This window comes from Callorhinus ursinus, unplaced genomic scaffold (genome assembly GCF_003265705.2).
Source record: "Callorhinus ursinus isolate GAN/ISIS: 27379988/994484 unplaced genomic scaffold, GSC_fseal_2.0 scaffold8, whole genome shotgun sequence".
NCBI lineage: Eukaryota > Metazoa > Chordata > Mammalia > Carnivora > Otariidae > Callorhinus > Callorhinus ursinus.
In genome coordinates this window covers 64,981,485-64,994,310 of record NW_027397070.1, presented here as the reverse complement: position 1 = coordinate 64,994,310, position 12,826 = coordinate 64,981,485, and the positions used below count along the sequence as shown (strand labels likewise).

The 12,826-nt window shown below is 54.5% G+C and overlaps 1 protein-coding gene across 1 annotated transcript in view; it reads right to left on the bottom strand.

The window, feature by feature from the left end:
- Positions 1–3,577: 3,577 nt before the first annotated feature.
- Positions 3,578–12,826, bottom strand: part of CUNH14orf132 (chromosome unknown C14orf132 homolog) — a 52,641-nt gene continuing 43,392 nt past the window's right edge. The window contains exon 2 of the mRNA XM_073895850.1: positions 3,578–11,236. Coding sequence (XP_073751951.1) covers positions 11,012–11,236 — 225 coding nt within the window. The 3' untranslated portion in view covers positions 3,578–11,011. The remainder of the gene's footprint in view (positions 11,237–12,826) is intronic.

Here is a 12,826-nt window from a genome sequence, read left to right as displayed (position 1 = left end):
GCCGGAACAGGGGTCTGGAAGGGTCCTGGGGCAGGAGCCTCCATCCCTGGGGGGTTTGGGGTGCGCCACCCCTTGGCCTATGGAGGCGTTCCCCGCCTTGGACCTTCACCCAACCCTCTAGTCTAGGGATTCTGTGGTGCCTCTTGGAGCAGGCAGGATGGATTACTGATCTTCAGCCCCTCAGCTCCCCCCAGAGGATGGGGGTGGGGCTGAAAGTTCCAAGGTCATGGGCTTTTTGGGGACCAGCCTCCACCCAGGAGGCAGGGGGGGCCCACCCGGAGTCACATTATTAGAATAAAAGGTGCTGCTATCCCCCAGGAAATTGCAAGGGAGAGGGGGGGGCCTGCCTTGTTCCCCTAGGCACGTCAGAGCCCAGCCCAGACCGAGGTGTGGCGGAGGCAGGTAGATGTTGGTTGGTTGGGAGAGGCCCACACTGGAGCCGCCGCCCTCCCCTCCCACACACACAGGGCTGGAGGATCAAAGCTCGGTGGGAAAGAGCTTTGCAAACCCCCAGGGCAGCACCTTCCAAGTGCGGTTACCATGGCGGTTAATGTGATTTGTGTCCTTTGCAGAAAAGGCTCCCCCTCTTCCCCCCACCCCCCAGCCTAGCTTGCTAGCTTGTATAAATATTCATCATCCAGCCGTTTCCGCTGCCCTGGTCAGGCCAGCACCCTGCAAGGACCTGAAGGATCAGAGGCCTGTCCCAGCCAAACGGAAAGTCACCAGGGAGGGCAGGCTTTGGAGCCAGGCCAACAGGAACTGGCCAGGCTCCAGAATCCCTGGGGGGCCCACCACCATCCTGGGGACCGTCCCTCCCCTCCCCCTCCTCCCCTCTTGGCTCAGACAGCTCCAGGGGTGATGCCGGGATGGTCCTTCCACCAGGCAACCAAGGGCCACGTGTTTTTCATCCCAGCTGCTCCGGTTTATTTATCCCCCCGCTGGTGTGGAAGTATGACAGGGCGCCAAGTCTGGGCTGGGCACTGGGGGGCGGGGGGCATGAGGGTGAGCCAAAGGGGACAGACAGGCTTCTCCAGGAGAAGGGAGCACACCAGCCCCACCAACTCAGCAACCGGCTGGCTGCTGGACGGGAGAGCCCTGCTCGTCGGAACGTTCCTTTCCTTACGGGCCCACTGTTGTGTGTTGACATTCGGAGCCCGCAAACCCATTTCAAGCCATCAAAATCTCAGGACCGATTGGCAGCAAGCAAATAGAACGCAAACACAGGCATTTACAAACCAAATTTGTAGAACTAAATGTTTGGTATGAACACTAAAGCAGGGAGGGTGCTGGGGGCGGGGAGCAGGACATGTTTTCCGAGCGGGCTGCCCTGGCCGTGGCCTCTTAAAACATAAATACAGCAGCGCTGGGCTGTGGCTGCCACCTTCTTTTCATTAGAAACCTTGCTGCGGGCTCTCCTTGTTGTTCCGAAGTGATGCACCTCATCAGTTCTTGAGAACAGAGTCTGCTGGGCTGTGGGAATGCCTGTGCCATCTCTGCGAGCTGTTTGGGTCTTTGGCCCCAGGCGAGAAGGCAGGGGTGGGGGTTGGGGGGGGACTGGTACCAGGAAGACGTCTGGAGGAGCCGGTTTGAGAGGCAGAATCAAGAGTCACCTCCCAGCTGCCGTCCTCTTCCAGACACTGTGTTCCCTCCACGCTGAGGACCAGTCCTGCTTGGGTACAGCTGATGGCAGCCCGCTCTCTACCATGATCCTCCAACCCTGACATTCGGGGGCCCCTTCAAGCTGGCTTTATCTGCTTATCCAGCCTTATCCCCATAATTGCTTTGACCTCCAGGCTCCAGCCTGACCTCCCAACCTGCCCCCCCAGCACCCATGTACCCCTCTGCTGTGCACCTGCTTCTCCAGATTCCATACAAGGTTGAGTCTTGCCTCCTCCAGGCAGCCCTCAGTGATCTATTTGGCTTTACTTGCTGCCAAAGTCCACTTACTTGTGCTCAAAGTCACATTGCAAAAGGAGCTGGCAGGCAGGAATGGGAATGTTTTCTGGTCCTTTCTGCTTTTTTCCACAGCAGCCAACATGAATTCTCCCGAAAAGCACCGTAAGAGAGAAGAGCGCAACGTGTGGCATGGAGTGTGTTAACCTGCCCCTCTCTTCCCCCGGCTGTGGGGCTCAGAGCAGTGGTGGCCAGGGCTGCTTCGTGGGCGTGCGACCTGTACCGTCAGAAGAGCCTGACCCTTGGTTTGATGCCCTGGGGTCACCATCTTGAAATTCTTCATGATGTTAAACAAGAGCTCCGCGTTCTCATTTTATACTGGGTCCCATGGATTAGAGTGGCAGGTACTGAGGATGCGCCCAGCACAGGAAGTCCCCTGCTCTGGGAGCCCTGAAGGTACTTCCTGTCTGACAGAAGGTGCTAGAAGCACTGGAACTGGCCTGAGACTACAGTTGTGGGGGGGAGGTGTGCGTGGGGGGGCGGGGGGGTTGGGTCTGCAGCCCAAGATTTCTTGGTCATAAAGCCTTTGACGCCTGACCCATGGATGTTTTAACCAGCACATCCCCTCCTGCACCTGCCCCAGAGGTAGACCCCGCCTACCTTTTAGGATGACCAGACTTTAATTTGGGACCCAGGGCTTGGGGTGTAAGCTCCTATTAGCTGTCAGCTCTTGTCTAAGCCACTGATCTAATCAGTTCCTTGCACTGTTCCTGCCTCAGTGGGACCAGGGTGGACTCCTTTGGGGCAGGGACACTGGTGCAGAACCCAGCACTTGGTCCCTTATCGTCCTGGCAGATAACACTGACAGTGACATTCTTTGTGCCTCTCGCCCCCTCAAGCCTGTGTTTCAGGACAGAGGCTGCTCACTTGCCCCAGCATCCCTCCTCCTGGCACATGGCCTCCCACACAGTCAGTGCTCAACAAATGTCGAGGGGGCATTTACAGCTATTAGAATGTGGACTCTGAGCCCAGCCCGGATTCCGGTCCTGGTGCTGCCACTCACCAGCTACATGGCCTTGGGCCAGGAAACCCCTGCCTCAGTTTCCTCTTGTAAAAACAGAAACAGGATAACAATAGTACCTACTTTACATAGTTGTCATGGAGGTGAAGTGAGTTAATATATACGTAAAAAGCTCAGACCTGCACAGAACCTAGTAAGTGCCTTCTGTTTGCCATTAGCAGTGAATGAATGAAACTATAAGTACAGGCTCACCGTCCCGTGTTGTGTGGAAATGCACTGGGCTGGTCTTCCGGATGCCATTCATTCATTCCCGGAATGTGTGTTGGGTGTTTACTGAGAGCCAGGCACAATGCTAGGCGTGGGGAGATTAACAAGTTGAGTAGGATACACCTTGCTCTCAGAGGACTTACAGGGGGAGGGCTCCTGATGAGTAAGTGAACGCAGCTCCTGCGATCTGCTCCCCCCCGCCACCCCGGCCTGCCCCCTGCAGGTGTGAGGCTGGGGAGGCTGGGGAGGGGCGCGGGGAGGAGGGGGGTCATCCTGCCTCGGATGGGGCAGAAGGAGCACCAGAACGGAGGGGACCTGGAGCTGAGTCCTGCCTCGATGAATAGACAGTATCCTTATGTAAAGCGCAGGTTGGATTCAAACACTTCGGAGTTAAAGTTTTGTTTTGTTTTTAATGATCATCATAGAAAATGACAAAAGCAACGGTGCTAACAAAAGAACATGATTCCATAGCCACGTTTTTACATCCATCAAGGTTAGATATTTTTCAAAGAGCACATGGAAGCCCTACATTAAGAAATTGCCTATTCACTGTAGTAAAAGTTAGTGATCTCATCGTGAAACCAGGGGGCTTGAGTAGCAAAGGATTACAAGAATAGTTAAAATACCTTTTTTTTTTTTAATTAAGTAAACTACTTACAAGTTGATTATGAAAACATTCGTCAGACACAGAAACGTCTGTGATTCTCTCTGCGTGAAGAACTGGTCTCTGGAGCGTGGCTTGTTACCAGAATAAGGTTTCCGTAAAACTTTAAAGAGTAGAAAGTGTGAACATGCCTTCAAGCCGGTGGGGGTGGGGGGCAGGGAACGGAGTGGGGCACATGGAAAAGAGTCAAAAACAAGGTTAAGATAAATGTTTGCCCAAGGACTCTGAGGCAGCCCCTCCCATCCTCATCCCTTCTAAGCTCCCCTCTGCCCTCCCCCACCCCAGCAGTGAGTGCTGCTCAGATGCATGGCAGAGGTCAGGTCCCTCTAGGCCCCAGAGATCACAGTTACCTGGACAAATTCAGCCCCGCCTTCCCATCCACTTTGTAGGGCTTCCTCCCTCAGGGCGAGTCTCGCCTTGAAAGCCCAAGATGGTGGGCATGGAGAGTCCGTGGATACCCAAAGGACTTGCTAGGCTGCAGACCACTGCCCTCCGCTGGGATTATTGGAACTCGGGGCAGCAACCATAATCACCGCCGTTGCCCAGAAGAACTCTGATTTATTCCATGACTCGCAAATGGGGAAAAGGGGAGCTTTGGAAGAAAACACCCACAGTTTTGGATTCAGAGATAGCATTGCCTAGTACCGGGTTTCCCCACCTCAGCGCTATTGGTGTTTGGGGGTCAGATCATTAATTCTTTGTTGTTGGGGGGTGTTCATCAGCTTCGCTGGCTTCTATCCACTAGATGCCAGGAGAACATCAACCCCCAACAAGCTGTGAAAACCAAATTGTCTCTCCACGTTGCTGAAGGTCCTCCGAAGGACAGAATTTTCCAAGGTTGAGAACCCCTGGCCTAATGGTTCAGAAACGTTGCTACATAGATGCCCTGGGCTCAAGACCCCAGTCTCCTGCCGACCAGCCTGAGCTGGCAAACTCCCACAAAACTCTCAGAGACTCCGTCCCCTTAAGCGTAAAAGTTTGGAAACTCCCTTCCTACCAGCTTACAGAGCCCTGGTCAGAATCATCTGGGTTGTTGGGATAATGCTTTGATCCATAAGTGCAGTGATTCTCTCGTTCCTTAAGACATTGGTGGGATGGACACAGGGATGGCTGGTGGCTGCTTAGCCACATGGAGGGGCTCGGTGATGACTAAGGGCTCTGGATTTCCCCAACCGTTGTGCATACAAGTTCCCTGCCAATATGCCTTGTGTATCTGTCAGGATTTATTCCCAAGGCAGGAGGGGTCTCAGCCCTCCTTCTGGGAAGGCGGGAAGTCAGCTGGCGAAAGGACCCAGAGGCAGAGGATGGAGCCTCATTAAAGCATCTGGATAGGGGGCGCCTGGGTGGCTCAGTTGGTTAAGCCACTGCCTTCGGCTCAGGTCATGATCCTGGAGTCCCGGGATCGAGTCCCGCATCGGGCTCCCTGCTCAGCGGGGAGTCTGCTTCTCCCTCTGACCTCCCCCCTCTCATGCTCTCTCTCTCTCTCTCTATCTCATTCTCTCTCTCAAATAAATAAATAAAATCTTTTTAAAAAAAAAGCATCTGGATAGATGCTGGCAGGTGCAAGCCTGCACTGCGGCCAAAAGATGGGCACGGGGTACATCCCAGGTACCATGCAGTCTGTCCTGCCTCTCCAAGGGATTCCTCTGCTTTTATTATCTCTCTCTCTCTTTTAAAGATTTTATTTATTTATTTGACAGAGAGAGACAGCGAGAGAGGGAACACAAGCAGGGGGAGTGGGAGAGGGAGAAGCAGCCTCCCCACCGAGCAGGGAGCCCGATGCTGGCCTCGATCCCAGGACCCTATGATCATGACCCAAGCTGAAGGCAGACGCTTAATGACTGAGCCACCCAGGCGCCCCTTATTATCTCTTGATAAAGAAAAATTATGACTTGCCCAGTGACTCAGAACAACAACACAGACTTACATTCCAAAATTGATGTAGTCAATTTTCTGTACTTTCGACCATTCCATTAACTCCTGACAGCTACCCTTTTCTCACTCTGGGGGAAATCCTTCCTCTCTGCAGTCCCTGTGTTTTGCACTGCTTTGTCCCCTGTCACACACACACCCCCGCCAAGGGGAAAGAAAATGGCCAAGGTCTCATCTCAGAAGTGATTTTCTGGGAACATCTCGCTGCTGCTTGATGCGGATGACCTGAGTTTCTCGGAGAGGCTCCTTTTTTCCGCTTGGAGATGACGAACTTCCATCCCTCGGGGCTCTCAGCCCTCAGCTCAGCCAGCCTGTCTTGTGTCCTTGTCACTGATGACAGAGGCCAGGGGCCCGTGGGGCAGGCCACTACAAGGCACTCAGGCTCTGACTGCTGCCTTTGGCCCCCTGAGCACAGCCTCTTGGTTGTCCCGTCAGGGCAGCCCAGCCCACCTAGGACTCGCTCTGCGGATGCTCAACGGGCAGGTGCCAGGACACGGTGCAGGGGGCCGGGTGACAGCTGGAAGGGAGCGCGATGCCCATCCCGCGGCTGGTGCTGGGAATCCAGGGCCATCCCCGTTCTCCCGGTGACGGCACGGCAGGCTGGGACATGATGTTCTGGACCAGGCAGCCGGAGACTTGCCAGCTCTCCTTTCCTTTTCCGTGAGGCCCCCTTTGCCCTCCCCAACATTACAGGTCCTGATTGGAAGCTCTCTAACGCCTCTTTACCGCTGTGAGGTTCTCAGACTGCTAAACCCGTGTGCACTGCTCCGGCCCCCTTCCAGGACCTACACTTCAACTCCGCGATCCAGGACCCAAACAGCCCCAGCTTGAGTGCCTGCTCCTGGGGCGGTCCGTTCCAGAGGGCTCACCGTGGAGAGTGTGCGCGCAGGGAGACGCAGGGTAGCCATCCAGGCTGGAGGGCCAGCAGAGGTGGATCCGAATCCCAGCTCTCTAGATGTGGGTTCTCAGGCCCGTTGGCCCGGCCTCAGTTTTCTCAACAGAAAAATGGGACAATAATTAACGTGCACCTCTCCGCACCGCACTTCTGCCTCCGAGGGGTGAGTGGAGAAGTAAATGGGATATGAACAGAGCACAGCACAAGGAAGATGCACGATAGATGACAACAGCAAGGATAATAATTATTAATGATACCACTGCTAATGATGGAAGAAGGTCATGCTCCTGAAGAAGGAGAGGAGCACTTGTCTGCAGGGAATCAGGTGGCAGCACAGACGACGGCCGAGTCTCTCCAGTCTCCAGGGAGGGGTTCCAACATATGCTAGTGGTCTGGCCGGTAGCCAGGCCTTCCATTTAGAACAGGCTGGAAAATGGCTTATTGCCTCTCCAGCCGAGTGGTACTAGCCTGCCCTCCCTAACTTCCTCCCTCTGATCCCGGGGATCTCCTGGAAGGAGGTAAATTTGTCTCTCTCTGGAGGGTAGGGGAGGTCAGGGGAATCTCATCTGCCTCTTGACCTAGATCTCAGGGAAAAGGGAGGGACAGCAGAGTGATCATTAGTTCCCCCCGGGCCCATACAGGAGGTGGAATCCCCTCGGGACACACCTGGCTAAAGTGTCCTCCGGCCTCTCCTCCCAAGCTCCGATGACAGTGTCTCCAGCCCTCCTAAAGCACGTGTCCCACATGCAGACAAACACAGGTATGGGGCACCTATGGCTAGCAGAGGGAAGATGCGGAGGGCCAAGGAGGGAGAACATTCCAGCAAATACAGGACGCCTTCTCTGAAGAGCAGCTACTGAAGAGACAAGCCCCTTCTTCCTCAGTGCTGGCTCATTAAGTCAAGGTGGGCTCTGGGGCCAACCTCACCCAGGAGAAGCCCGATGGGAGCCCCAGGCTGGGCTGTGAGAGAGGAGCATCCGTCCTGCCTGCTCAGGAGAGTCCTGGGGCTCCACAGGAGGCCTGAGCCTGGGCTGGAGCCTCACCTACCACACGGACCGTCCCGACTTTCCTCGGCTATCGGGCTGCGTGAGCCTCACTCCTTGTGCGGGCCCCTTTGTTGGGCTCCGGGTCTTGGCCAGGGTCCTTCGGCATGAATCCCAAGAAAGCCGCTCTCCGGTAACGTCTCTGGCCACACAAACACACTTGTGTTCGGCTTTAAAAAGAGAGGGGCAGGTGACAGGGACCACCATCCCTGAAGCTTGGACAGAGAGAGGGCAATGGGCAGGGGGACGAGCCTGCCCTATTCTGAGGAGAGTCAGACTTCTGCCTGTGGAGGAAGCCAGAGCTGGCCCGGGCCACACCACGACATGGGGCCTCAAGGAATGGCCTCTGTAGACCCAGAGCCTGGCTTAAATGTGCCCTGGAGGTGCCACCCCAGCCACTGAAGACAGCATGGTGTGGCAGAAAGAGGCTGGTTTTAGAGCTGGAGGGTCCAGACTCAAATCCCAGCTTGTCACTTTCATGCTGTGTGGCCTCGGGCAAGTTACTCCACTCCCCTGAGTTTCTGGTTCCATATGTCCTGGAGCAAGGATGCTGTAAGGCGATCGTATAGATTAAACACGCACATGTGGGCCCAGCACGGTGCCTGGACACAATGCTCAGATGGTGCCTCCTGCCTGTTACCTAACATCCAAGACAGAGCCCAGCTGCGTAAGGCAGGAGGGACAGCACAGCATACCTTCTGGCTGGAAATCTGTCCTTTACCCTTCACTGGACTTTCACGTGCACATCTATCCTCGTTGTTATCTAAGTGATGGTAGCAAAAACCAGGTCAAAACACCGTAGCAGACTGTGATGGAGTGACCCTGAGCAAGTCACTATAGTCGCCCAAGGTAAAGTCTGGACAAGATGGCCCAGGGTTCCAAGCCCTGTGTCTGTGGCCCTGACCAAAGAGGGAGAACTCCTTGAAAGTTGAATTTAACTGGCATTCACGCCAGGGGAAGAGAAAGCCTTCGTGGGGGAGACCCCTGCGCCCAGAATTACCCAGAGAATCCCCAGCCCGCTGGGGCTGCCCTGGATACTCAGAGCTGGGACCACACGTTCCTTCCCTCCCCAGTCACGGCACACAGAACACTCTAGAGCTCCCACTGCCATCGCCGCAGGCCATTTGGAGAACAGGGAGCTGCCGACTACATCTCTACAGGGCTCCTTTGGGGATGCGGGGTCAGAAGGTAAGGACTCAGAATATCTGGGCTGTAGTGGCCCCCACAAAGACACCAAGCATCGCCTAGGCTCCTCTCCACCCCGGCTCTCAACCTCCTCCTTGGGTTCTCATGAAGACACCAGTCTCAGAAAGCCCTTGCTTATAGGGCACACATGGGGGCTTGAGGCAGGGAAGAGTTTGCTCGGGAAGCAGCGGGGATGATGGGCGTGTAACAGCTGACCACCCAGCCCAGCCCCCTCCCGCCCCCCGCCCCCCGCCCCGGTCTGGTCCTGCTGAGAGCACGGCCCTGTCAGTGATTCCAGAAGGAGCCCAGGCCAAAGGTCCCCCATCCCTTCTCCCTCTCTGCAAAGGTCATCAGCACTGCACTCGCGACCTCCCCTTGAGCCAAAGCCGCCGTGGATGCATGCATGGCTGCAGTGACAGATGTGGCTCAGAGGAGCCGGTGGCCGTCTGCGGACACAGTTTGGAGGTCAGGCTGGAGATCCTGTTGGCACAGTAGCCCGGCGCCAACCTCGCAGACGAGTGGCTGCCTCTGGACAATTAAGATGTCCCTGTGCCTGCCATCCAGGAACAGCCATGTCTCCTGAGACCACAGGGACACAATCACCTTTTTTGCAATTGTCCCCAAACAGCACCAGGGTTTCCCACCCAGTCTTTTCAGTTTCCCCACCACAGAGGGGAAGTTTAGACCATTTATTTTCTTTTGCACAGCACGGGGAGAAAGCACAGAGAAAGCCACTCCTGGCCTGCAAGCGAGGGAGCCTGCGTGTGAGCCTCTCACTCTGCTCGGCACAGGGGAGCTATATGGGGAAGGAGGTGTACCATGCAGGCGCCTTTCCTAAAGACAGAAGAACGAGTCCTTCTCCCCCAGCGCATCCCATCCTGTGCTGGTCTGCTCGGGAGGCTCCCTTACTTGCCAGAACCCCCTTTCCCACAGCCACTGACTTGGAGGAAGGTTAAGGAGGCTGACTCGGACAGAGCACATTCATGCCTGCAAGAGAACCCGGGAGCCAGACCCCGTGTAAAATGCAGGTGTCTGAGCACCTGGCCCCCCTGGCACACAGCTTCCAGACCCTTTCTCGGGGCATTCTCCCCGAGGGCAGCTGAGAAGCAGGGATTTGCTTGAGAGAGTACTTCACTGGGCCTGAGAGAGCCCCCGGCTGAGTCAGGAAACGTCCCTCCTGGTCCCTCCTGCTCTGACGGGTGCAGTCACCTGCCCTGTGATCAATGGCAAACCGCGCCTCTCCCTCCCAGCTGTCGGAAGATCAGGTGAGCGTGAGCCTGCTATCTCTAAAATCCCGAGATTTCTCGGAGAGGAAAGAGCATCTTCTGGCTGCTGGTCTGAAGACTTGACCACATGGCAGATCCACAGTTTAGAGGCGCTTCTTCCCTTTTGAAAAAGAAGAGCAAGTCCGTCCAGCAGAGAACCCCCTACCCATGGAAATCCCACCCCGTCACCAGTCATCCGCCTGCCCTTGGACTTCCCGATGCATCTGGGTCTCAAAAGGGGCCAAGTGTCTGGTGACAAAGATGCCCTGTCCAAGTCAAACGAGGAATGTTCTATGGCCCAGTTCACCACCACCCTATTCCAAAGGGCTGAATGGGAGACCAAGGCTGGGCTGGGAACGCTCCAGTACTGAGGGCTGCTCTCGCCCGGCACCTCACACACCAGGTGCGGTTAGTTGGCATAAAAACAAGACACATATGTGGTTATTTACGGCCAGCAAGCGATTGTAACCCCATGTCCATATTTCACACCTAACCGGCTGTTTCTTCTGGTCTTACGTCATTGAAATACGGTTTCAAAAAATTCCCCAATTTGCTCCTCGTGAAGGCTTTGCCCCATCACGCCTCCAGGGGCTGGAAGCTCACACTCCCATGTTTTCTGGCTCAGCTTGACCACAGCACAGAACATTGGAAATCAGGGCTGCTTGGGGGAAATTTCTGATGCACAGTCACTGCCCCTGGAGAGGCCGTGCAACATGGTCAGAGCTCCTGGTTCCAGGAGGTGGGCACAGCCAAAGGCCGACAGCGCTGGTGCCCCGAACAAGGCCTCGCCCTGCTGTGAGCCCAGCACGGGGTGAGCCGGCCTGGAGCTCGCGGGCGCCCCGAACCTTAGAAGGTGAAGGCGTACACCACCCCAACCACCACAATGTTCCCCAGTGTCGCTATGATGGCAATCCAGAGCAAGACTGCGTCGTTGGAGGACCGCGGAGGCTCCTCCGGCTGGCCCTGGCCGTTGGAGGCCGCATGGACGTTGGTGGAGGAGTTAAAGAGGGAGTACTCCGTGCTGAAGTCCTCGTTGGGCGAGTCCATGAAGGCACCTCCCATCATGGGCAGCTGTGGAGAGGGAGAGAGAGAATTAACCTGGGCACACCGGGCTCGGGAGGAACCGCCTTCCAGAGGGACATCTGCCGGGTCAAGCAACCCTGTGCTCAGACACAGCATCTCACAGGGCTCTCCTTCTGTTTCTTATCATGGACAGTTCCTATTTTAAGCTACAAAAATTAGTAGAGATGGCAACGCTTGGAGGCAGACACCCCCATGCCCATTTCGCAGATGGAAGCGTTGAGGCACATCGCTCATCCACAGCTGGGGCAGTCTCTGGGACTTACAGACCCCCTCTCACGGCCGGGCCCTCCGCCCCAGCATGGGCTGTAAAATGCCTTCCTTCCTCTTCTCTTTGTAAAGTCACGACGCTCAGCACAGAACATTAAGGAAATAGAAAAGAGGAAAAAGAAAAAGTGAGAATGAGCCTCACTGCTTTAGGGTTAATCACTGTTAACACAGATATTTTCCTTTTGCACCTTTTTTCAATGTGAGTGTGTGTATGTGTGTGTGAGAGAGAGACAGAGAGAACACATGTTTACACACGTGGTTTTATATAAAATTTTGTGTAAACGTTCCATCAAAACACCATTTTACCCATGGTATACTATTCTACCACAAATAAAACCGCAATTTAACCATCCCCCTACAACTGGAGATTCAGAAATTTTGTTTTTTTCCTTTTATAAATAATGCCGTCAGAATGGCTAAAATGAACAAGTCAGGAAACGACAGATGTTGGCAGGGACGCGGAGAAAAGGGAACCCGCCTACACCGTTGGTGGGAATGCAAGCTGGTGCAGCCACTCTGGAAAACAGTACGGAGGTTCCTCAAACAGTTGAAAATAGAGCTACCCTACGATCCAGCCATTGCACTCCTGGGTATTTACCAATGTAGGTAATCCTTACCAAATGTAGGGATCCGAGGGGGCACGTGCACCCCAAAGTTTATAGCAGCAACGTCCACAGTAGCCAAACTATGGAAAGAGCCTAGATGTCCGTCGACAGATGAATGGATAAAGAAGAGGTGGTATATATACACAATGGAATATTATGCAGCCATCGAAAAATGAAATCTTGCCATTTACAATGATGTGGATGGAACTAGAGGGTATTATGTTGAGTGAAATAAGTCAATCAGAGAAAGACAATTATCATATGATCTCACTGATACGAGGAATTTAAGAAACAAGGCAGAGGATCATAGGGGAAGAGAGGAAAAAAATAAAATGACGAAATCAGAGACAGAGACAAACCATAAGAGACTCAATCTCAGGAAACAAACTGGGAGTTGCTGGAGGGGAGAGGGGTGGAGGGATGAGGTGCCTGCGTGGTGGACACTGGGGAGGGTACGTGCTACGGTGCGCGCTGTGGATTGTGTAAGACCGAGGAGTCACAGACCTGTACCCCTGGGACAAATAATACATTGTATGTTAATAATAAAAAATTTTTTAAAAAATAATGCACTGATCAACACCCTATACCTGCGTTTGGGTGTATGTATGTGCCTCTATGTGCATTTTTATTTATTGCGGCAGACTCCCAGACAGGGAACTTCTGAGTCAATGGGTATGAATTCTTCAGAGCTCCTGGTGCACAAAGA